This window comes from Aplidium turbinatum, chromosome 4, assembly GCF_918807975.1.
Source record: "Aplidium turbinatum chromosome 4, kaAplTurb1.1, whole genome shotgun sequence".
Classification (NCBI taxonomy): domain Eukaryota; kingdom Metazoa; phylum Chordata; class Ascidiacea; order Aplousobranchia; family Polyclinidae; genus Aplidium; species Aplidium turbinatum.
This window is the reverse complement of record NC_137475.1, coordinates 38,840,150-38,865,473: the sequence shown is the minus strand read 5'-3', so window position 1 is coordinate 38,865,473 and position 25,324 is coordinate 38,840,150. Positions and strand designations below refer to the sequence as shown.

The 25,324-nt window shown below is 37.7% G+C and overlaps 1 protein-coding gene across 1 annotated transcript; it reads right to left on the bottom strand.

Moving 5' to 3' along the window:
- Positions 1-5,249: 5,249 nt before the first annotated feature.
- Positions 5,250-24,297, bottom strand: LOC145769145 (uncharacterized). Its single transcript, XM_082580737.1, has 15 exons — positions 24,246-24,297; positions 22,635-22,807; positions 22,108-22,260; positions 21,159-21,341; positions 19,047-19,144; positions 15,031-15,175; positions 12,198-12,248; positions 9,983-10,045; positions 9,595-9,651; positions 9,219-9,278; positions 8,777-8,824; positions 7,688-7,781; positions 7,273-7,597; positions 6,509-6,634; positions 5,250-5,434 (listed from the first exon to the last, which is right to left on the bottom strand). The coding sequence occupies exons 1-15, from the start codon at positions 24,291-24,293 to the stop codon at positions 5,250-5,252; spliced, it is 1,809 nt and encodes a 602-aa protein (XP_082436863.1). The 5' UTR covers positions 24,294-24,297.
- Positions 24,298-25,324: the final 1,027 nt, after the last annotated feature.

Sequence of the window (25,324 nt, the reverse complement as noted above, 5' to 3'; positions counted from 1 at the left end):
GAGGGGGCAATTGCTCCTCCAAGGCTTCGTCTCTGGCCTATACGTATCAACTGACATGTTTAGTCGAGCCCAGGAATGAATAGAAAATTCAACATTTTATCACAAATCCCTGAACTAACAAATTACGTATTACCTAACCCTACAAATTAATTTGTAATATGCAGCTTATGAAGAAGTTTAAGTACACAATGCAAGGGCGTCATGTGAAGGACAAGGTGATCTTTGCAAAGCATTGCACTGTAAGGTTCACGTGCTTTGTCGTTGTAATCAGTCACTTTCAACTTTTGATTAATATTTTTATGCATTGCCTAATCTAGCGTTTCACCAAATTCCTTGCACAGTAAGACGGGCCAGAAACATGCAATGTCGGATCTTAGTTTAGTAAAACCACTTTCAATGTGTCGGTTATGATAATAATATGATACCTCTCTCCACAGTCCCCAGAGAGTGTTAAATATTTCGACTTCCTCTTAGGTTTGGAGTAGTTATTTGTTTTTCGTTGCAAACAATGGACAAAAAAAAATACTGATCACACTGCGAAATGCCACAGACAAACAAAAGCAAACTGACACGACAGTGAAAATTTATTCAGGAAAAGTGTAAACTGTCATACAGTATGTTGTTCAGTGATAGCAACAGCATTTGTACTGTACTGTATATTCGGTGTTAGAAAGTACGAATTTGTTCAGTTGTTGATAAGATGCATTGAGCCACCTCTATTCATTATTTAATATCTAGCTTTTGTTCTTAAATGACGCTCTTTATTTGGATAAAGTACAACACAAGGCAGCACAAGTTACAGTAACTATTAAGCAAAAGTCTCCAAATCGACAACGCGGAAGTAAAATATTTATAAGAGGAAAATTGAGAATCAGCCCATCCGCACATGACTGGGTGCATAAAATGAGACATCACATCTTTGCAAATAGTTGTTTTTAAAGTGATGAGGTGGCAAATTGTGAGTTGGCACTGAAAGTGGCACGTTATGAGTTGGCATTGAAAACAGGTTTATAGTCGTGTAACTTTCGCTTTGTGTGGAGCTACATGTGCTTGAGATGGTTGCTGATCTTTTTGTTTTCACTACGGTTTGGGAAGTTTGAATTTTTGTAAAGTACTTTGAGTACAGAGTACAGTTGAAACATTAAGATGGCTTTGTAGCAAGACGGACTATATAGAGGCCATGACAACGTACAATGGGATTGTTAAAACTGGGGGCAGATAGTGACGTCATAGTGCCATTGTCTTCAATTAAAATTCTCTACAGATGCTTCCATTTTGCAGTACGTTTAGTTCAGGGTAGTCAGGAACTATTTTAGTTTAATGAGTACCGGTACAGTAGCCTACTTAAGTTACAACTCTAAACTTGGTAGGAATGTGATTTATCGGTGTCCTATATCAGCATAAGGATGAGATAGATCGATAATAGAAATAGCTTACTTTGATTTGTTTTGGTATTTCAAAATATGTTTTTTTAATCGTTTCAAAATCCAAGCAATTTCATTTGGTTGTGCGTTTGAAACGATAGTGAAAAACTGGAGAATCTCAGAACGTAGGCCTAATAAGCTGCCGGACTAAATTTGACCCAACACGTCTGACGCCTATGTGAATGAGAGAGTCTCCTACGAGTCAGCAGTTCTTGAGGTCACCAGCTGAGTGTATGAAACTACCACACAAAACTACTAGACTAGGCTAATAGTTTGAGAATCTCAAATAGGCCTGTCAGTTTCTGTGAGGCAGAAAACGAATAATTTACTTTTGTCTTTTCCGGAGTTTTTTTTTATCGTTTCATTTTGATTTAAAGCAAATTACATTTTCTTGGCTTCCCCTTAATCCATATTTCGAAACTTTTTGCAATAAACAGATTGAAATCATCAGTCAAGAAGTTTTCCAACCCCAGTGCTATTGCATGATAAGCTGCTTTTCCGATAGTAATACAATGATTGTTTTTACGTTCATGGATGATTTGATTCGAAACAGCATAGCCTAATTGAATTGCTGGTCGTTATTTGAGCTATTAGGGCGGAGGGTCTACCCTTGAGCAACCCAGTTATCTTACTAGTAATGAGTCAGGATGCACCGCAAGTACCCGTATTTAGAAATATGTTTGTTTCGAACAGCCTTGGTGGATAGGCTATTTAACGTCCTTATACGTCTATATTTGATTCAATCTTATATTTGATTTGTTTTAGGTTGTGAAGCATTGTTTGTGATATATTAGTACTCTTGTAAATATGGTTAAGAAGTGCTGTATCTTTAACTACAATGGAAATTATAGGGAAGAAAATAAAGTTGCAGTGTTTAAACTGCCTAAATGCCAACCGGAACGTGATGCCTTACTTTTTGCACGTTAACAATTAATCTTTTAACTAAGCGAGTTGTTTTTTTAGATACTTTTTGCTAATGAAGTTACCACTTTTTTAAATATCTCAGTGTTATCATGGCTGATCCATCGCAATTTTCAAGGTTGGTGTGGTACAATGTCAAACGAACGATTTAATTGTATTTTCCTTTTACAAGTTTGTGGTGGGCCCGTTTCATACGAGATTAAAAATATATATAAATTGTTTACGAGTAGCGTACTTGGTGATTTATTTCAACTTTCAGTAGGCTACCGTTCTGTAACAACATATTAATTTTTTAAAGCTGCCACAACTTTCGTTTCAGTGTTATAAATATTAGCCTAACGTACGGTTCAATGTCGGTTCAATTGAAGACAATGGCACTATGACGTCACTATCTGCCCCCAGTTTTAACAATCCCATTGTACGTTGTCATGGCCTCTATATAGTCCGTCTTGCTTTGTAGCAATAAAAAGTCTATTCGACAAACACTACTCGTCCTACTCCAAACCTCATGACATGAAATTTCTACCAAACAAAAAACTCAGCGATTAGGGAGAGCTCAGAAGCAAGACATGATGGAAAAGTAGAAATTCATGCTAAGGCACAAAAAAAAAAACGTTTCAAAAGTGATATAAAGATAAAAAAAAACATCATTTAACTTTATGGCAGGCATACTGGTATTATGTTCACACAATCCACAATCATTGAGACGTAAAAACAAAAACTTTGAAAAATTGCCTGGAGAGCTCATCCTTTCCAAACCAGAAAAATCTGGAATAAGCCTGAACCGATTGAAAAATTGAAGCCTGAGGTTGGCACTAAGATGGAACCAAAAATATTTATACTATGTGGAAATGACGTGATGTATTCAAAATGACAACATGTGCTATAAATAACAAGTTATTAAAAGTGTTAAAAAAGTTCATTTATAAAACACATACTATAGTTTCGGGAGAGTTTGCTTTTTTGTACCACAGGCAGGCAGGGCACAACAGGGTTGAGCAATACAACAATATATTTTACATATTTACAAACAGTTTTAACAGTCGAACGTTTTCGGCTTAACTTAAGCCCTCATCAGGAATCTGAAAATATTTATAAAAAACGCAATAAATTTCCGTTAAGTTTAAAAAGTTGAAATTTATTGCATTTCTTACAAACATTATCATATTCCTGATGAGGGCTTAAGTTAAGCCGAAAACGTTCGACTGTTAAAACTGTTTGTAAATATGTAAAATATATTGTTATAATGCTCAACCCTATAGTGTTGTTGTGCCTTGCCTGTCTGTGGTATAAAAAACGAATTGACAAAACAGATGAACTCCCGCATGTTTTGCATAAGAAAATACCACAAAATACTTCAGTATTGTCATAGTGTCAGAACCCAGACAATAATACACAACGAGCAGTGCAGCACTAAGAATTCGGAAAAAAATATCCAATTGCTAGTCACATGTACTTTGATTGCAAGAATTGCAGTAGAACAGACGCGAAGAAGCACTAATAGATTAAACATCGGGTGAAAAACTGAAAGCAGTTTCGTTTATATTATTGCTTATTGGGTAAATGGAAACGAATGATATATGATTTTCCCCCATGAATTTCCAACCAGCAAATAAGTAGTTTTTTTACATTGATTCAACATTTGAAAACGTTTTAAGATTCACTTTGACAAAACCAACATTCTACTTTAAGTTGGTCCATCTTATTCTATACATTTCTTCACGACTGTGTGTTATGCGAACGCATTGTAAGAAGTGTACGTTCACGTAAAAACAACAGAAGAGAAATGAATTGGAAGGAAGTGATACGAGCTACCAACTGTGTATCACTTCAAAGCAGTGGCCGAGTGGTTAGCGCGTTGGGCTCGCAGTTGAGAGCCTGCATGTTCGACTCCAGCCAAGCGCACTTGCTGTTGTTTCTCTGGGCAAGAAACTTTACGATAATTGCCTCTACCCAGTAATCGATTTCGAGTAATGGTAGTACCAAATTTAAGTCATAAGTAGAGTAAAAAAGGTAAAGGTGGGTCCCATACTTGATTCAAGTGTTGGGTATGAGAAGATAAGGTTCTCATTGTACTAAGCCTTCGGCACTAAGGAGAGTAGGGTGGCCAGTTCCTTTCTCTCGGCCGCCTTTACTTCAGCAACTACGCCTATCCAATTTATTACACCCTGGGTAGAGGTGAGCGGTGTTTTCAACAACCAGCTTAGCCGGGAGTCGAACCTGGCTGTTGAAAACACCGCTCACCTCTACCCATAAGTAGAGTAGACAACCGGAAACAGACATTGCCGTCGGCTGCAGCGTGGGTCAGGTGTACGTCGAAAGGCGTACACCGATGCATAGCGCTCAAGTCCGCTTTCCCGCAATGCAGGATAAAGATATGACAAACAAACAAACAAACAAAAGTACAGTCAGTTTTAAGCCTAAAGATACATCACGAAAGTATGTATTAGTAACTGAACACAAAGAAGTTATAAAAGTAAAAAAAAATCAAGATAAAACAGTGGTCTTTTTCTAAAAAAAAACATACTGTTTGACAATTTCCTAATACTTCATAACTTACAAAAAAGCGATAATATAATGGCAATGCAAAACAACGCACACCACCAACGTAGCTGACAAGAAACAAACAAGCAACATCTTGTTGGTCCAGTTCGACATATTTATCTTCGAAAAAAAAAATTGCATGTGTTCTTGTCACGACGCTTGGATAGGTAGAGTGTTTGAGATTTTTTTACTTTCACATTTTTTCCACAATTTTTCGTCTTTTTCTCCCTGCACTTTTCCCATTTTCACGGTACTAGCAAAAACTTAAAGAAAGACAAGGTTTGCGTGAGTCGTTCGAATCCCAAGCTAGAAAGAATCTAATAAGACGCTTTCGCAGTTCAAAACTAAACTTTTCCGTGATCATTTTTCTTCTAATACAGCATTGTTTTCTGTAACACCATTAATGGCTTCTCGCACATCTTCGGCAAATTGAGTCATGCCATTCTTCCTGAGATGCTCATCAATGCTTTCGGGATTGAAGTCATCCGCTAATTCATTTTGTAGGTTGCAAAACAATTCATAGAATACTTCTCCTGCGTTTAGATCTAAAAAAGAACGGAACTGTAAGAAATGTACTTTAACACACAAAAGCAAAAACTAACAATAATACTGAAATGCAAAGTACGCAATCAATATTACAGAAGTGACAGATTCGAAATGATTTGTAGACCCTTGGCCTTGGTGTGTGGTGTAGTGTAGGCTACATTGTTCATTGCTGCATAATTACGTGGTTACATAATCCCAAGCGGCAATCATGTGTTATGTTCATGGTCTCATAGATTTCCCCAATTGCAAGGTTTCTAGGTAGTCCGCATCTATTCTCTAGTCCAAGGGTACCCAAAAGATTCGAAGCATGGGCCGTATTTCGCTGTCCATGAGTTATGGCGGGTCGTCTTTTAGAAATATGGACTTAACAACGCTCGATAAACACACAATCCATTGGCTACAGTTCCCGGATTCAACAGCGTGACCTGCAGTGGCGCCTCAAACGCAATTTTCTATCTTTGAATTTCAGCAGTTTTACTGTAATGTTGTCCAACCAATTCTTTTTTATCTGGCCATATTAACACAGCGGAGCTCCTAATTTATTTTTACATTATTCAAACAATTTACAGTGGCAAAGTAATAGTAATTACTTTTATGTGAAGAATGCAACTAAGATTTTTCAACTAACATTTTGATAAAAAGTAGCACGTATGGCGTTGTAGAAATACAGTATGAAGGAAAACATGGAGAAAAATTAGTTCAAAAAAAAAAATAAGTAGGAGAAAATGGTGTTTATCAGTTAGTTATCCACTATTTTAAGCACGTAGGTAAGTTGGCGTAATATCGAAGCGTTGTATAAATGGCTTGGAGGCTGTATTTTCGACGCAATCGGAAGTCATGAATATTGAAATTGTTGGTCATGTAGGCTAGAAAAGGTCTGTATATTGAATTGCAAAAAGTGTGCCACCTTTGGTTTACGTTTAGTGCAAAATTAAGAATATGTGGTAAGTCTGTGCGTAACAGAAAGTCCGGGAAACCAAAAACCACTTTTCGGGCTCTAATACTTACAGTAGACAAACGGACATGCACGACAGAGTAAAATGTAAAACAACGACTGTAAATAGTTTCCTTACTTCTCGTTCGTATGTCTGCAATGCACTGATTCTTCTCAGAGTCTGGTCTGGGGGACATTTCCCTGTACATTTTAATGCTATGAGTCTGCCACATCCACTTTGAAAGGCACAATGAAACGATCTTCACTGAAATTGAACATTTGCTTTAAAAACAACTCATTTTTACATTGATTTAATACCGGGAGTCAATAAATAGGCAGTTGCAATGTTTGAACGTTAGACGAAATGGCGCCTTCATAAATTAACCAACAAAGAGCAAAGCATTCCTTTCTTTTATTAATGTACAATTGTACAACCAGGATTAACTTGTGTTTCTCGGCAGTCGAGTGTAGCAAGAATTGACAGCGATAGACACGAGTTTCGCCATGAGCCTGGGCTCATCAGTATCGCACCACAAAATCAACCGCGGCAGTTGAGAGCTATGTGGCATAAATTAGTGGTGCGATACTGATGAGCCGAACCTGATGGGCAAAACACGCTGTCTATCGCTGTCAATTCTTGCTACACTCGAATGCCGAGAAACAAATGTTTTTGGAAAAGTCATGATGGCTAGTGTGGAGGCTACACCGGTATGTTTAACGAAACACAATGCTCGCTGTTCTACAGTGAGTAGTCAGGTAGTGCTGACGCCAGGAAAATCGCTCCTTCTCAACAGGATTAACTTGTCATCTAAGATAAAGAATTGGTACATCCCACCAAGTATCGAAAACCAACTCTTGGCATGTGCTGAGTTGGAAAAAAACATAAAAATAAAACACGATTACTTTTTGATTTGGCTTCGGCAGATTTCCGAGGAGGATTGCACGGAGCAGCAGACGGTCCGTTGTGATTGGGCGGGGAAGCGTGATTGGAAAGAGGACGGGAGCTTCCATGAGCAGATACGGGGTCAGGAAAAGTTTTGGAAACTCCATTTTGCAAATGTACGCTGTTTACTGACGCAGACTTGTCAGGCTGTACCAACACGTCAGGAGCAGCAACCAGAGGAGCAGCGGCGGCGGCACCAGCAGAACTCCCGTCAATCGATTCTGTTCCGTTTGCATCAACGCCAGCTTGAAAAAGACGATTTTCCTCGTCACCACAGTTTTCGTTCTAAAAAAAAACATGTGATGTAGCTTACATTAAACACAACCAACTAGATCGCAATTGGTAAATGTGATTTTTAACATATGTTAGTCTTACTTCCGATGTCAGTACGGAAGCTGCATCTTCATCAATATAAGACATGGGGCGTCGGTCTCCCTCGTCATTTACTCTTGAAGCATCATTCCCATCTCTGAAAGGTCGGTAGTTTTAAACAGTGAACTCACACAAACATGCAATAATCTAGTCGACATGACAAACATGTGATACATACTATATTGTCCTTTTTGTATTAACGCCTTACATAACGACTTACACATTAACGCCTTACACATAACAGCATATAAGCCTTGTTACTCAACGCAACAAACAGTTTACCAGCCTCATTTTTTAATCATAAATCGATTTCGCTATCACAGCATCCTCAGTATGATCTTGTCAAGAGCAAGAATAATACTAAAATTCTTCAAAGGTATTAAAGCTAAAGATACTAATGATACGAGACAGTCACTGCTTCAAGTGGACAGTTTGCTGGGTTGGTTCACAAAAACAGAAAAGTTTTATTAGACAACATAACGGTATGGCACATCCTTGTGGTCTGACAAGTGTCGGAATTGGACGCACCAATAACGGATCTTTTAAGCAATCGATTAAGCTAATCTTCTGATTAGGCAATCAAGAATCAGTTTGCAGGAAGCTCATCTGAGGACCGGTAATCAGCGATTCTAATCAGCAGATTACGGTTGAGGCATAAGAAAAAAGCAGTCCGTGAAATAAGTTGCTTTACCCAACGACAACACTTCTTCCATAAACCAAATAAGCTTTTGACTACGCAGTACTTCTCTATGGAGGCGTATCAAATAAAACACTTTAAAGGCTTGTTTGTTTAAATAAATACACCCTATCAACCACACAACATTTAATATAATATAAAAAGTTACTGGATAAGGGCTAATATGTGTAATTGTGTATGGCCGAAAACGTTTGTAATTTATATTGTTTTTTTCAGTTTATTGTATTCTGTTAAATGCCGGGTGGCTGCTAGGTTGTATTTGCCTGTGGTTCAAGAAAACCACCTCTTTACTAAAAATGTATTGTTTTTTCATGGTACGATATTTTTTTATGCATGACACTAAACTAAACGAATTAACAAGATCACAAACAACAAATAATTGAACAATCACTCACAAGGGATGCGTTGAAAGTTGAGGAGTAGATTCCAAGGCATCGCTTTCACTGCAGGCAAATCAAACAGAAAATATTTTTTAAAAATTAGCTAGGTGTAAAGTGCCTATGTCAGTAGTATTTTTTTTTTATCAAAATATACATTCGGCTGTAGGCTGCACAGCCGAGTGGTGAGAGCGCTGGAACGGCAATCGAAAGGGCGCCGGTTTGACACCGCTCTTGAGCATGCAGCTGTGTCTTTGGCAGGACACTTAAAAGCATTCCTGAAGGTGGACACGAAGATTGGCTTCCTTGCGTTCCCGTCCACTTAATCTAAATCTTCAACAACCAGGTGTAAGCCTGGATACGAAAAAAAAATCAAAATGCATTTATACAAACACTAAATAACTTGCTATTAGACTAGGATTATCAACTATTTCATATGATAGGGTAGTAACTGACTTACGGTGATTGATTTGACTGACTACAGCTTGATCCAGCTTCGGCATCTCGGTCTTGATTGTCACTGTATAAAAAAAGACACGTGCTGTTTTTGTGATGACGCAGGGTAACAACAAAATAATCTTCCAAATATTCAGATTCAGAAGTAACGAGCATAGAAATATTCTGAAACTTTTCGTGTTTACATTAAAATGCGTTGTTTTTATATCGTTTTCAGCTGTTTGCAAAGAATGTCGCTGTATCCATTCATTAATTTCAAAAAGCTCTAGTTAAGACAATACGAAGTTAAATGCTTCCAATAACGTTTAAGTGATTATGACTTAACTTGGCGTTAAAAATTACTACGCAATAGTTCATATAAAAATTTAGATTACACTTACGGGTTTAAAAGTGGCCTTTCTTGATCAATACTAGTTGAATTGTCGTTGTTAGTGTTACTAAAAAAACAAAAAAAACTTGCAGTTTGCGTCCTCTTTATAACATAGCCAGCAAAGATGCTTTTCACATTGCCGCCAGAAGTTATACCACGTACAAACAACTACTTTCGCTGGTTGAAAACTGATTATAGTCTCAGCTAGTTAAAATTTAACATTGAAAGGCAGCTATTTCTCAGAAGACGTTGAATCAATGCAAAAAAAGACATCGTGCCTATGCCAGTAGTTTATCTATCAAAATACATTTATACACGAACACCAAGTATAGTTGTGTAACTTGCTGTGACGCTCAGATTGTCAGCTATTTCACCTGGCAAGGTAGTAACTGACTTACCGTGATTGATTTGACTGACTACTACAGCTTGATCCAGCCTCGGCATCTCGGTCTTGATTGTTACTGTATGGAAAAAGACAAGTCCTGTTTTGTGATGACGTAGGGTATTTAAAACAGAACACATTGAAATAGTTTGAGCCGTTTCGACGCAAAGCTTTTGACTTGTTATATTTCGGAAAACAAGCAACTTTGTTTCAACAAAACAATCTTCAAATAAATAGACTCAGAACAGAAGTGTGCAGTATAATAAATTCTGAAACCTTGTTGACATGGAATTTGCTGTTTTTATTCTGTATCCAAAGCTTTGCGAAGAATATCGCTCTATCAAGTTATACTAATGTCGAAAAGCCAGAGCTTTGATGCAGTGTTTTTTAACTTTTTTTACCTCAAAGCGCACCTGTAGACATCTAAAAACGTCGTGGCGCAACGGGCAAGCGCGATTTTTTTGGGTATGCCGGTATTTCTCTCGAATTGCTTGCAACTTTTTATTATATTGGCCTCATGGTTGTATTATCTTCCATTTACGGTACTGTACAGTATGCAGAGTAAGGCAATTAATAAATCAGGCTATAATAATACTTAAACTTCTTTCGGCTACAAAAGCAGCTGGGGGCTGCATCCATAGCCGTACGAGCCAGGGGGCAGGGGGGGGCCAGCTGCCCCCCTGTTGTTTCAAAACGTCGCGAATTCGGGCAACATCTTGCAATTAGGGCAAAAATTGCTATATGAAAAGCTTCAAAATTGCAATAATTAAGAAAAACTACAAATTAATATCTTTTACCTATCAAACTAAGTACAGTACAGCCTCTTATTTGCCCAAGAAATGTGCCGCAAATATTCATTTGGCACACCCGTATTGATGTAGCCTATTGTATGGTGATCAAACTGCAGTACGAAATGCATTTAACCAACTGCATCATGCCAATTTGGGCAACTGAAAAACATGACATTATCTGATGAAACTGATTAGTCTGTTTATGCAACTGCCCAAATTAGCGTGAGGCAGTTTCCCAAAAATGAACAAATTCAGTAATTTTTTCCATTTACATGACTGTATCGTTTAGATTTGGGCAACAAAAAAAATATGAAATTATCTGATCATAGTCTATTTATAAAACTGCCCAAATTGGCATGATGCAGTTGCCTCGGCATCAAAATTTACAAAGTCTTTAAGTTTTTTCATATTATCCATAAATGCATCATCTTGATTTGGGCAACTACAAAATATGAATTTATATAAATCTGGTGAATACTTTTATAAAACAATTCGGGTGGAGAGGTTACGGTACTTTTTCAATCATAAACGGACATAGCTAAGCAACACCACAAAATTTAACAAAAAATGTTATATACTGTACCTGCTAAATGTAATGTTAATGTTGTGGTGTTGCTTAGCTTTGGTTGGTTACTTTTATAAAACTACCCAAATTACAATGGTGCAGTTGCGCCCCAAAATAAAAAATGAATATTTAGTTTGTATATGCAACTGTGTCATGTTAATTTCACCAACATTTAAAATGCTACTGCTGAAATATATAATACTTCTAAATGTTACTCCTATCTACCATGCCAAAGCGCAGAAGCATCGAGCAATGCACAAGCAAGGTACATTTAAAGATGAATTTAGTTGTTCTATCTTGATTACTTTGGTAAGAAATTCTAGCTAGCTGGTGATCTTGCTATGTTAGTCTTTCACTGTTATCATGCAATGCATACATTATATTTGAGCAATTTCTGTAAAAGCGTGCAGATTTAGGCAAATTTACGTTTTGCCCCCCCAAAATGGTTTGGTCTCGTACAGCTATGGCTGCATCCTTGCAGTCCTTATGGACGAGCAGCCACTGCACCTACGAATTATATCTCTTATATAAAAGTTGAAACGTTTAAGTTTCCTTGCCTCAGATATAAAGAACACATACTTTCTGTCCCAAACCTAAAAATTAATAGACTCTTTTGAATCTTTTTTTTTTCATTTCCTCGCGGTGCACCTGGCAACCTTACATGGCGCACCGGTTAAGAAACGCTAGCTTAGACGAAACGAAGTAAAATGCTTCAAAAAAGACTACTTTCTACAGTATAAAGACGAAATTTTAGATATTTAGACAACCCCAATGACGTAACAGTGAATACGACCTAACTGTGCAGAAAACCGTTGCGCAATGGCTAATTTTAAAAAAATGCTCAAATATTTCCAAAATTACAAGATTATACTTACGTGTTTAAAAGTGGACTTCTTTCAATGATGTTAACTGGGTTGCGGTTGTTTCTGAAAAGAGACATCGCATGTCTTGCAGTTAGCGTACTCTCATTGGCCTAGCCAGCAAAGGTGCTTTTCACACCACTACCTGATGTTGACACAATGTAAAAACAACCACTTTTGCTGGCCGAGAACTGGCTTCAACATTACGACTTGATTAAAACGCCTCTCTTTTCTAGACATCACATCAGTCCGACGTTGAAACAATGTAAAAAGTAACTGAATGGCTGGTTGAATTGCTGCGTTTGAATTAACACACTGCAACACTAGTCGGGCAAAACTGATGTTTTTACACCGTTTCAAAGTCGCTCAACGTCCAACGGCGTTGAAAGGGTGCAAAAACGTCAAGTTTACCTAGCTGGGATGACTGCGTTGTTTTGATACGTCAGGTACAACCAGAATGGCCCGTTTCGGCTAGTCCGATTGGGCTAGTCCGATTCGGCTAGTCCGATTCGGCTATTACCCTTTTCGGCTACAGCCCGATTCGGCTAGTCCGATTGGGCTAGTTCCCTATTTGGCTGCAGTCTATATCGGTTAGTTCGTATTCAGCAATTTTTTGAAAATCAAACGATAATCCTTCTGTAATTCAACAAAATCCTTCTGTAAATCCAATGACGTCTTCTGTTTATTTAGAGAATTTTGTATTTACAAGAAAAACAAATTGAAATGAAATTTAGCAAAAATGGTTGAACTATTAAATTGAACTGTTTGCTCAATTTATTTTTGAACTGTTTATGTTTGCTCAGATAAAATTGACATGCATCCTGCGTCGCCGTCTGCATGTAAACTTTGATTTAGAATATATTAGAATACTCAACTATTACAAAATTCTAAATCCAACGACGCCTTTTGTTTATTTAGAGATTTTGTATTTTATTCCACAATTTATGGTTTCTATTGCCTTTGAGTGCCTTCCCAGACGGCAAAATCCGTCATTTCTAAAACGATTCAACGTCTGCAGACGTTAAATCAATGTAAAAATGGCGGATCTTACTGTCTGGGTGAGCCGTGCGATAAATTAAAGCCTTTGGTTGCGTCATAATGAATTGCGTAATTACCACTCCTAATTACGCGCGCCGGTATTTAAAAGAGAATAGCGGAGAAAAAAGTGGAAAGTTGTTTACCACAGAAATGCATGTCACCGCACAATAACGAAATTCTGGAAAACCTTTTCGAATGCGCTGATTAATGATTTTAATTGGGAAAAAAAGCCAGAAAGTAGACATTTTTTTATTCAGGTTAAAGTGAAACCACTCTACGTTGGACTAAAGCGCAAAGTAACTATCAAGTTGCCTTGCAAAGCGGAAGATCAAAGTTCGCAATACCGTCGTAAAGTTGATTTTTTCCCAAAAATTAGGTCGTTGAAATCAATGCTTAATTACTCGTAACTTTCACGTGATATAGGCCTAATTTTTTTTTGTAGTCAGAGTGTAAAGATGGAGGTTTGATATTATCGAATTGAATCGCCGGTTAATACTTACCGCCGGTTAGTACTCTAAACTGATGGATCGCGTATTATCATAAAAAACTGTCGTCCGCTCATTTGCCAGTTTGACTACACTATTATGATAATATATGACTTTGTTTTAGAGCATCAAATTTATGCTATCTCCGTAATTAATAACTCGTATGTAAGTTTTTACATGTATTTTGAACAATAACACACTCGAACAACTAACAAAACACTTCTATTTATCTCATTAACCTCTATTGTTAATAATGAAAAATGTTGTTTTGATGTAAAAAACATATTTTGAACTAACCCAGACAACAAATGACGGATTTTGCCGTCTGGGAAGGCACTCAAAGGTAAACACTGGATAAAATGCAAGAATGCATAAGAAACGATATTGTAGAATAAAATACAAAATTATCTAAATACACAAAAGAATCGGACATACATCTCTCTGTTATCATTTTTATGTAAAAATTCCTTTTGTGGTCCCTTTGTTTTGAACAATTCCAAACTGTGCTGTTGAAATTTCCGATTTTAGTTTTGGTCTCAATCTCATCATCATGATTCGGAGTAAAATCTTTGTTAAATGATTCACAAGGCTAATTGTTCTGTGGAGTGAGCATTCTGTTGCTCCGGTTTTCTTTGGTAAAGTTATGAATATGGAACGTACCATATCACTAGAGATGTTTCCGGTGTCATAAATATGATTTAAGATCTCAGTGGTTAGGTGTAAACCCCACTCATCTAAAGCTTCGATTATTTCAAATGTAAAAGAAAATATATTGTGGAATAAAATACAACATTCTCTAAATAAACAGAAGGCATCGTTGTCGATTTTATGTGAGCAAACAGTTCAATTTAATAGTTCAAACATTTTTCGCTAAATTTCATTTCAATTTGTTTTTCTTTGTCGGAATGCAAAAGAAACCATATTGTGGAATAAAATACAAAATTCTCTAAATAAACAGAAGGCGTCGTTGGATTTACAGAAGGATTTTGTTGAATTACAGAAGGATTATCGTTTGATTTTCAAAAAATTGCCGAAAAGGAAACTAACTGATAAAGACTGTAGCCAAATAGGGAACAAGCCTAATCGGACTAGCCAAATCGGACTAGCCGAATCGGGCTGTAGCCGAAAAGGGAAATAGCCGAATCGGACTAGCCGAATCGGACTAGCCCAATCGGACTAGTCGAATAGTAGCAGACCCAGGTACAACAAGCCCTGCTTTTACTCACTAACCACAGAAAGAGGAAACTGCGATTAAGAAACGAAAAGTGATGCAGTCAGACTCTGACGTGCCCTGGATCGTAGTTGTAAAATTAATACTAGCTTACGTTGGGTCGTACGGCACAGGCGGAGAGTTGCATGTTTTTGACCTATGTTTCTTTATGCAGTACCGACAAAGGATGACGAAGTTTGTAAGGATGGAGAAAAACGCAAGAATCAAAAAGATGATGAACAGCACCAGATATGTAAATTCTGAAAAATAAAAAAACACTTTGCTAAAGCTAGCTTAAAATATCAAACCATAAAAGACGAACAAAGCACAAACTAAATCTTGTATTATAACCGAATATATCTCTTTCTGTCTCTATTTTGCTTCAAAGAAGTCTGGTCTTCATCCCGAAACGTCAAGGTCGACCAGTTGTCTGCAGCAAGTTCTTCATTTCCCTTTATCGTTGGCATCTTCAATTTTCAAGTTGCTTTTTGTTAGATCATTCTTCACGATGTGTTCTCATGTTTTCTTTGATATTTCTTTTCTCATTTTTACTTTATTTTTAAACTAGCTTTGTTAAATTGATCTCATCCATTCGTTCAAGATGTCCAAGCCATCTCAGATTGTGTCCACGCAAGTAATCCTCAACATCAGTCCACTCTCTCCAGACATTATTTATAATTTTGTCGAGAAGGGTCATACCACGCATCATTCAAACCTCTTTCATTTCTGTCGTTACATTCGCTTGATATCTCTCTTGGCCAGCATTCAATAACACATCACGCATCTCACACAGGCCTTAACCTTTTAATCTGCGAAAAAACATTCTGCCACAAAGTGTGCCTGACAATTCTTTAAACTTTTTCGAACCCGCACGTATCCTTGCTGCCACTGCTCCACTGATGCAGTTATCTTTTCCTAGCATTTCTCCAAGATAACAAAACTCCGCAGCAACTTCTGTCTTATCACATCCCAATTTCAAATACTTCTCGTGCTTTTCATCTGCTGCAATACCTTTAAATCTGCTACACGCATAACGCATCCCACTCATCAGTCTTACCAAAGAAATATGATATATTGACTTTTTTTGTTGAAAGAAACTTTCTTGATGCAGCATATCTAACTCTAAGTATGAAGCTGTAAAACACAGTAGTTTACAAATTCACTGGTACTTTAAGTCAGACCAAAGTGGCACATAAATTAAAGACACCAAAGACAAATGACAAAGTAACGCAACTATTGTTACATCCGAGTACCTTGAGGCAGACAATTAAGAGCGAGGTTGCTCCACACTAGGGTGTACCATTTTTCAAAAAGTTTTTAGAAATTATTGCGGCTATGTATTACGGGTTTCCATTTTTGTTAAAAAGTATTTTGGTAGAGTTTCAGAATTTTCCCGCCAAAACTGTGGTTCTGCCGCCATTTTTTCAAAATGGCGGCCAGATAAGATATTATGAAAATCTGCAGCCTTAAACTGGCGGAATGTGATCATATAATATGTCAATTACGGGGTTTTTGGGGTCACAGAACACGAATCTGAAGTCAAAAACGCTCTACGACAACAATTTTGCAAAGTGAAATTTCACCACTTGAAATTTATGGTGAAATTTTGCAGACATGGACACAACCTGACCAACAATACCTCACCCCAGAATGAGCATTTCTGAAATATTGTCAAACTGTTGAAATAACAACACGATTCATTTACAAATAAATTGAGTAAATCACTCTCAAACACGATCCATCCCTGTTTCTTCTGCATGCTATTCCTTATGCTTCAGTCCTGATTGATTTCAATTCCCAGTATTTCATCAACACAATAGCCTATTGGAGTTATGCAAACACTCAATTGACTGAATTTTTGACGAATTTCTTTAAAAATTGAGTTTGGCTAAGCTAGCTTTTTTGTAATTTGAAAACTGTTCTCTGTGCCTTTGCACGACAGGCAAGAGAGCTTGCCGGTGGCTTTCGTCAGAACACCTGTCAATAAAATCAGTGATTAGCTTAATCCCGCGTTCCGCAATATCGTTGACCATCCTTACGTTCAAAACGAATTTGCTTAGTTTCTTATAATCACTGAAATTTTTCCATTCTGCTACTGGCATTTGTTGCCACTCTTGATCAGTATGTTCCAAATTGCCTTCCCATATTGTTGCCTCCAGCAATGCAGCCTACAAGTACCTTGCCACTTCCCTGAATTGACGGCAGTCGTATCAAATACCTACCATCAATGATACCTTTCTCTCTCCAGTCTTCCACCAATTTTATAACGGCTTGTTCCTGAGATGATCTGGTGCCGTCTGGTATCTCATGCACCCCCAGAAGCTTTTATTTCTTCCTTACCTTCATCATCAAAACCAACGCCAGATACATATACACAGCACTGTTCTGATGAAACATATCCTCTCATTTTCAGAATCTTACCGGCCCAGTGAATTATTGCCAAATCAGGGGCCTGGAACTCATCTCTGATAATTAATTTGGGAGTGAGGGGACCTATAGTCTTATTAGCCAGTCTATGAGCTGTTGTGGCTGATATTAGTATCTTCGACTTGTATGCCGGACGCTTGAGCCACACAGCGAACATTGTTCTTTGCCGATAGCTCATCCAAGTCGATCAGATATTAAAGGTAGGCTGTAGGCGACAAAATACCCATTTTCTTTTCCATTCAGGAGTTTTCCAGCTGTCACTGTCACTTTCTGTTTCTTCATCTGTAGTTAAGTCTAACTTCACGGTTTTCAGATGGTCAGCAACATCCTCTTTCTGTTTCCTTTCACCAGCTGCACTGTGTCGTTTTTCTCTAGCTCAGGCCCGTCTCTTCTACAGAGCATCTCTGCCCAATGCGCAACCTACTTGATCTCTCTGGAGCTGATTTTTCAGATGTTCCAAATCTGTCTCCCAGTCAATAATACTGGAATGCATGAGAATTGATCGCGAAGTAGTCTTACATATATTCAGAGGATCTTTGAGCTTTTCTTCCATATCATGCAAACGTTTTTTTAAATGAATCACTATTATTCCTCTCAAGCCTGGAATCAAGTTCTAGTTGATACCAAGTTTCATACAAATTCTTCAGATGCCGGTCTATATCCGCATTTTTAACAATAACCTTTTACGATTACTTCTCTGTTCCAAATTGTTTCTCGTTTTCCTTACCCAATACCTAACCCACGCCAAAATGGTGTTTCCATACCAGGGGAATTTCCTCCCTTGCTATCACGATGGATTGGTTGATCGTTCTGTGACTTTCGTCTCTGAGGAACAACAGCCTAGCAAGAACGTCAGAGCTTTTAGGAAGCTTTGGAATACCTAGTCTTTCGCTAGTGTTCCCAATGAGGAAGAACTTTCTTTTTGGTTTTTGTGCCAGTGAGCGGTGTGCTTCACCGGCCGTCTCATTCAGTGGCATTAGGCTACTGATCTGAATCTTGTAACTTGCGTACGATCACTAGCTTTGAGTCACTGAGTTAATGATGATCTTCGTCGTGTAGAAGTAAAGCATTTACCCAGTTGGGAGAGTTTACTTCGGCTTTTCGAACTTTTTGGTCTGCCGTGGGTTACTCTGTTGCCGTCCATTAGTTAATAAGCAGGTAGGTTAGTAACTAAGTACAGGCTATAGGCTATAACTTACTGTGGACTAGTTAGTAGACTTTCATCGGATGTGAAAGTACACGAGAAAGTACATGTTAATCTTTCCCTCATACTATTTGATATAATCACACCGACTAGAAAAGTTTATGTATAGCCTACATGCATTTCAAGGTTAAAATGACAATAAGATGCTCTTTTCATGTAAATTTGCAGTCCAAAACAGTGTGGTCACATCTATATGTCAAAATTTACTTTGCAAAATTGTTGCCGTAGAGTGTTTTTAACTCCAAATTCGAGTTCTGTGACACCAAAAACCCCGTAATTGACATATTATATGATCACATTCCGCCAGTTTAAGGCTGTAGATTTTCATAATATCTTATCTGGCCGCCATTTTGAAAAAATGGCGGCAGAACCACAGTTTTGGCAGGAAAATTCTGAAACTTTACCAAAATACTTTTTAACAAAAGTGGAAACCCGTAATACATAGCCGCAATAATTTCTAAAAACTTTTTGAAAAATGGTACACCCTACTCCACACTTACCATTTTGACTGTTCATTGCAATGCCATCACCACTGGTTGTTGTCAAGGTTGGGGTCGTTGTCTTCGTCCCAGGAACGATAACAGGGATGCTTTCATTCCTTTGAACACGAGTAGGGTATGAGAGAGATGAATTTGTAGCGTTTTTGCAAAGCTACTGTTGCCCAAATTAGAGCCATGGAGTTTCCAGAGTCGAGTTAGTTTTGCTTTGACTTCACAACTCAAGTTCAAAACGGTACACCACTTAATGCCACGGTTCGCATGGCGCGAACACGAATGACGCAAGACCTGAATTACACATGACCGGAATGCCACAATGCATGAATGACGTAAGACCCAAATGCCGCAAGGCATGAATTACGCGAGATTTGATTATTTTTTATTTCGTACTCACATTAATTAAATACGATAGTAATTTCATTTGCCACGGTAGCAATTTCAATTTTCATTTATTGTATAAACAAAAACGTAAAAATTCCTTTTTTTGCACATTAGAAAATAAAGATGAAACTTGGCTATTTCTGAATATTTTTTAAAACGGTAGTAGTTTCACGTGCCACGAGGGCAATTTCAATTTTTATTTTTTACATAAATATGCTTTCATTATTGTCTGTTAGCCTATAATGTTTTTTCGTGTTGCGCACGAAGTGAAAATGGCCAGGTTTTTTTTTACAAATGCTTTTATTGAATATATAATGGGTAAAACTTCATTTTATTTGTTCTCATATTTTGTTCAATTATGTACATCGGCATTTAGGCCTACCTCGGCAACTGCGGACGCCAAATTCGAGGGCTGGCTACACCACTGCACTCCCCTCAATAATTCTGTACATAAACAGATGCCATCGTGGGCTTTCGATACTGTCGCCATAGAAACAGTTGTATTTTAATCACGAAACGCTGTTTGACGCGAGTCCAAACCTAATCGGTCTTCGAAAACAAAATAAGGTAACTGACCTCCTGTGTTGCTCCTGAAGCAGCAAGAAACGAGATTAACTGCGGGAAGTCAGACTTAGCCTACACTTCGAGCTTGCCAAACGTTTCTTATTAGTGACAGTTTTCTGAAGACGTGTCCATTAAAATTAAAAAGCAACAAATGAATTAGTGGTGCCTTCATCTTTATTTTTGCTTATAAATGGAGAAACTTTAAATTGTTCCCGTGGTAAATCAAATTGAATACTGAAAAGTTTGGGTGTTCATCAGGACAATTATCGTTTCTAGCACTAGTTGCAACGTTCATCTGATGAAATTGAAAGTAAAAGCAACAACTAACAGGATGGTTTGTTGCTTCACTGACGTTTCGCGCACCATGACAATGCGCATCGCTCTGAGGATGCAAATCATCGCTCTGAGTCGAAATATATTACCTATATAAAATTAATGGCAAGAAGACGTTTTGTTCTGTGTATAAATTTTATTCTCAAAACCATGTTTTTTAGTTTGCATAACTGTATGAGTACAGTGTTACATTTTGTGATTTCAAATAATTCCATTAAAGCTGACAGGCTGTCTATTCGATTAACTAAATTTGTCTGTTCAAAATGAAAAGAAAATTACAAGTATAATACAACCAAAAGTTTTATTAATATACGTTTTTATGCAGCGCTGTGTTCGTTGCCAGTTATGTGCTACCTTCAGCTCTTTACAAGACGTTTCTGTGCACACACAAAGATTAATGATACAATCAACAATAATAATAATAATCACTCAAACTCTAATCATTTTGGGGTCCAACGTTTTTGAGTATGCCAACTACAAAGATTTAAAAGCATCATAATTTCTATTTAACCACCTTGGACAAAGATGATCCCATGGATCAAAATTGATTTCCTGCTAAACGAGTTTTCACTGACCGAGTGTAAAAAAATAATTTTACTTGTTTTGTATTATTGTAGATAGCAGCCTTTCTCATTGATATGACAAGTAGATCAGTCAAAAATTGCATACACGAATCTGACCTCCTTGTAATTACATGCTTTAACTACTAAGCTACTGTACATAATATGCCATGAAGTCCTTAGCTGATTTGTCCCCATGAAATTCATCACTTTCGTTATGCTATATTATTCAGTATAAATAATATATCAATTGGATGTAAACAACAAGCTACAGTACCATTTTCTTGTGCATCTTTCTGTTGGTGAATCGTTTGTAGAAACGAAACCATTCGGGCACAATTCACATTCAGTGTCACGATTATATGAACCTTCAACTAAAACACCGTATCCGGAACGACATGAGTTGTGAACTTCACACTTATCATCTTTGGTGGAGTGTGTTCCGTCAGGGCAGTCACATCTGTGCCAACACAAAATTTGTTGTCAAAGGTGAAAACTGCAATTGCAACCTTGATAGTAAAAGTGTAATATCATGATTGATACGACGTCCCGGCGCGAGACAATTGACAGGGGCCGTTCCGACTTCCGAAGCAGGAATATCTCACCGCCAAAGTTTGGTACAAATTCTATTTCATTCATTAAGCATATCTTGCCTTGTGCAGATGCTTTCTGTTACCAGTGTTAAATTCCGATCACAGTTTTTTCACATCTGCTGTGATGCAAACGTCAGCCAATATTTCAAAGATATTACAAGCTGGAGTGCGATGTGTTGGCACAATATCAATATAATACTGTACATTAAAGGTATTAAAAATTACTTCAAAATAGTTATACAAGCAAAGAGTAGTATTGGTAGGAACGAAAATATGTATAAAAAAATTCATTTCAATTCAAACTACTCTGTGTTTGATTTCATTTTGACATTTAAACAATTTCGTCCAATTGCCTTGTGATATCATCTTACTTTCAGAAGTAGGTTAGCATTTTTGTTTGTTTGTAGCTTGTATTTTATTTTTGTGGTGCTTCAAATAATAATATTGGATCACTTTTGCATCACGTCTCTAGTAAAAAATCTGTGTTAGGAATTCAAAATTGGTAAACAACAATTATCTTCACACGATATGCTCAAAGGGTAAAGTACTCTCAGATGAGATATATATCTCTGCGATAAATTGGCTGCGAGAAAATGTCATGATACCATTAATTATGTTCATCTGCTGTCATACCTTGGTCTTTCACTGGGAGTTGATGAAACATAAATGCGATCTGGAGGGCAAACCAAATCATCTTTGTAACATTCTGTCCGGTTATGTGCATCTTCATCAATGTATGTTCCACTTTCACAAGGCGTACATACGGTACTTTGATAATCGTTTTCACTGAAAAAGATAATTATAGTTGCTCAATTTACCACAACAGCAGTGAGTTGCTGTACAGCCAAAAGTCCATGCTCAGTGCTCACCACAGCAATGGCACCAAAGGCCAAGTGCTGCAAAAACATTGTAGTAGATATAACTACTAGTATACCGTAAACTAGTAGTGATAGCACATATATACAATATGATGAATAACACAATGGTGGCCGGTGATGACAAAACAAAATAACAATCACAAAACATTTTGTTAACAAAAAACTTATTTAAAATCACTTTGAGTTGATTGTAAGAGATTTCTTTCAAAGCAAATAGATTTCTCACTAATACTGTATACATACAATACAAGTGTACAACTACTAGATTAAGAAAACAATTACCCTCCAGGAACTTCCTGGCAAAGCTCTGTTAATTTCTCGCCACGGTTACATACACAACATAACCGCTCAACTTCATTTATCGTCATAAGACAGAGCTTCAGTTTGCCGTCAACAGTGTTAACTAGTGGACATTTATCTTCTTCTGAATCATCTGGTCTAGCATAAACCATCACCTTCAAAACAAAACAAAAGTTGACATAAAATTGAAACAGTACCCTAAATTGAGAATAAGTGCCATTATGCTGCCACTTTTACAGGATTGTATTCCTGTGCTTCCATATAGCTTACAAAATAACTATGAAATAACAAAACATTGTGTGTACTAGTGATGCAAGCCGCGCCGCGCCGCGCCGCGTACGCGGCCGCTTTTGACTTTTTCGCCGCGTGCCGCGCCGCGCCGCGTGGAAGGTTGAAATGACAAAGCCGCGCCGCGCCGCTTGCCGCGTAAACTTTCAAGAAATTAATTTTTCGTAAACGTAAACTTTCAAGAAATTAAACTTTCGTAAACGTAAACTTTCAACTTTTTAAGAATCAGCTATGAAACTTCAAATTTAAATTGGAAACACGGATCAGTTATTTTTCCCTTCGGAAACTTTAAGATGGAAAGCTATGCAAATGCAAATTGCAAATGGCTTGCAGTTGACAGGGTTTTAGGGCTTGCTTGTCAGGGAAGCTGTACGAATGTTTTTGGTTAGTAGCCTAGCTGATAAGCTCAGTTACCAGGCTATAGGCCTAGCGCAACTACCGCATTATTTACTATATCAGTTAGCCCAGTGAGTTCAGGCTATAAGTTTTACTCTTGTGTGTGTAGTTCATATAGCCACTGGCATTATAATTGCATTATTGCTTACAAAAAGTGTTCAAAAGTCCTGATACTGGATCCAGGAACATTCTATTTGTCTTAGTTTGTATTATGTCTTAGAACTTAGATGCATTGCTGATAAGAGAATATGATCTGGTTAGCCTGGCCAATTAGTGCACAACTGTATTGGTACTAGGTTACCAGTTATATGCCATGGATGCTTTTTCCTACAATTGACTTTCTAAACAATAACTCGTTAAAATATTTTTTTTTAATTTTGTAATTTGCGGTGTGCAGTGCGGTGCAGTGTCAAAGTTCCAGATAAATTGCGGTGTGCGGTGCGGTGCGCGGATAGATGAGTCAGTTGCGGTGCGGTGTGCGGATAAAAATTTTGGGTTCGCTGCATCTCTAGTGTGTACTAACACAAAGTGTGGCTGTATTTGAATAATTGGCAATTTTGTTAAAAAAAAGATATAGAAAGCAGGCTATTAGTTGGTCACACACAACATCCAGGCCCACATGAGCCCACGTGTCAATTCAAGGTTTGGACTATCCGGTTTAACATAATCGGAGCTGGTATACAAGCCCCCCCTTCCCCCTTGGTAACTCATGACAAAGACAGGACTCAACCAAACATATAGGGTGAAACTACTTTACCTTTGCTTTACTGTTCACACACTTCAATCCACATGTTTTGGTCAATTCCTCTTTGTCATGAGTTGCCAAGGGGGGGGGGGGGGGGGGACTTGTATACCAGCTCCCATAATCCTATACTACTACACTCTAAGCTAGTTGTAATTTATACTTACCATTGAAGTTGAAACAAGACAAAGCAAGCAAAAGTATATCAAACTCATTGTAGTGGAGTTAGCTTTTTTAACAAACTAAGAAACAGTTGTATTTTCAGTTACTGTCAATAAGATAAATTAATTGGCATACAGATAACAAGTTAAAAGGATTCAAAAGAAGATATATAAAAATAGTAATGACAGAGTTAAACATAGTAAATAACTACGGTACGGTATCTAAGTGAGAGCATTTTTTTTTATAACAATGTCACATGAAAATAGCACTAATGTTGGTGGAGCATAGGATTGGAGTAGCAATAGAAAAGTTTTTACAAATTCTGTGGCAAAAAGACATTAGCAGTTGTTTGGTTTGCAATCTTTATCCTTGAACTGAAAATGCCTTAGATATGGTATTCCTGGCAGTTTCACATACTTGTAGAGACCTTGAACCACTGACGCAGGGCCAGTTACAAAGGTTAACAGAGTGAAGTTTCTAATTGTTGTTGCAAGGGAATTTTCCATTTACCAGACAGCTGAATGGACGGCAGTCATGAAATGTGCTGCTCCAGCGCACGCACACCCTGAGAGCCAGACCAGCGCTGCTTGATCTTGAGTCAGGAACTTAACCACTGATTAGTAACAGGGCAGTTGTAAAGCGACAATAAATAAACATAGAGCTTGAGCCTTGGCCGATATCACTTTTTCAGGCCGATGCCAATATTCATTAAATTTTTACGCCTTATGGTTGGCGAATCGCAGTTGCTCGCTGTACTAGTGAGTGCTCAGCCTTGTGCTGATAGCCGGGAAGAACGCCCCTTTCTTCACAATGTCCTCTGCCCTGGCGCCTGCTGGTTTTGTTGGCTCTTTCTTTGTTTCCACAAAGATAAGAGTTAAACTGACTGGTAAAGCAGTGGTCGAATAAATTTGTGGCAGAATACGGTGCGATACTGATGAGCCCAGCCTCATGGGCGAAACACGTGTCTATCGCTGTCAATTCTTGCTACAAATCGGCTGCCGAGAAACATACGAAAAATTTGTTACCAACAAAGTTATTAAGCAACAAACGTCCAAAAAAGTTTATATATACATTGGTTGCTGTA

Coding starts and splice junctions, on each gene's coding strand:
- LOC145769145 (XM_082580737.1), bottom strand. CDS start 24,293: ATGAGTTTGATATACTTTTGCTTGCTTTGTCTTGTTTCAACTTCAATG. Junction 21,342..22,107: donor ACTCCCAGTGAAAGACCAAG/GTATGACAGCAG, acceptor GTGTTGGCACAG/ATGTGACTGCCCTGACGGAA. Junction 9,279..9,594: donor GAAAGGCCACTTTTAAACCC/GTAAGTGTAATC, acceptor TTTTTTATACAG/TGACAATCAAGACCGAGATG.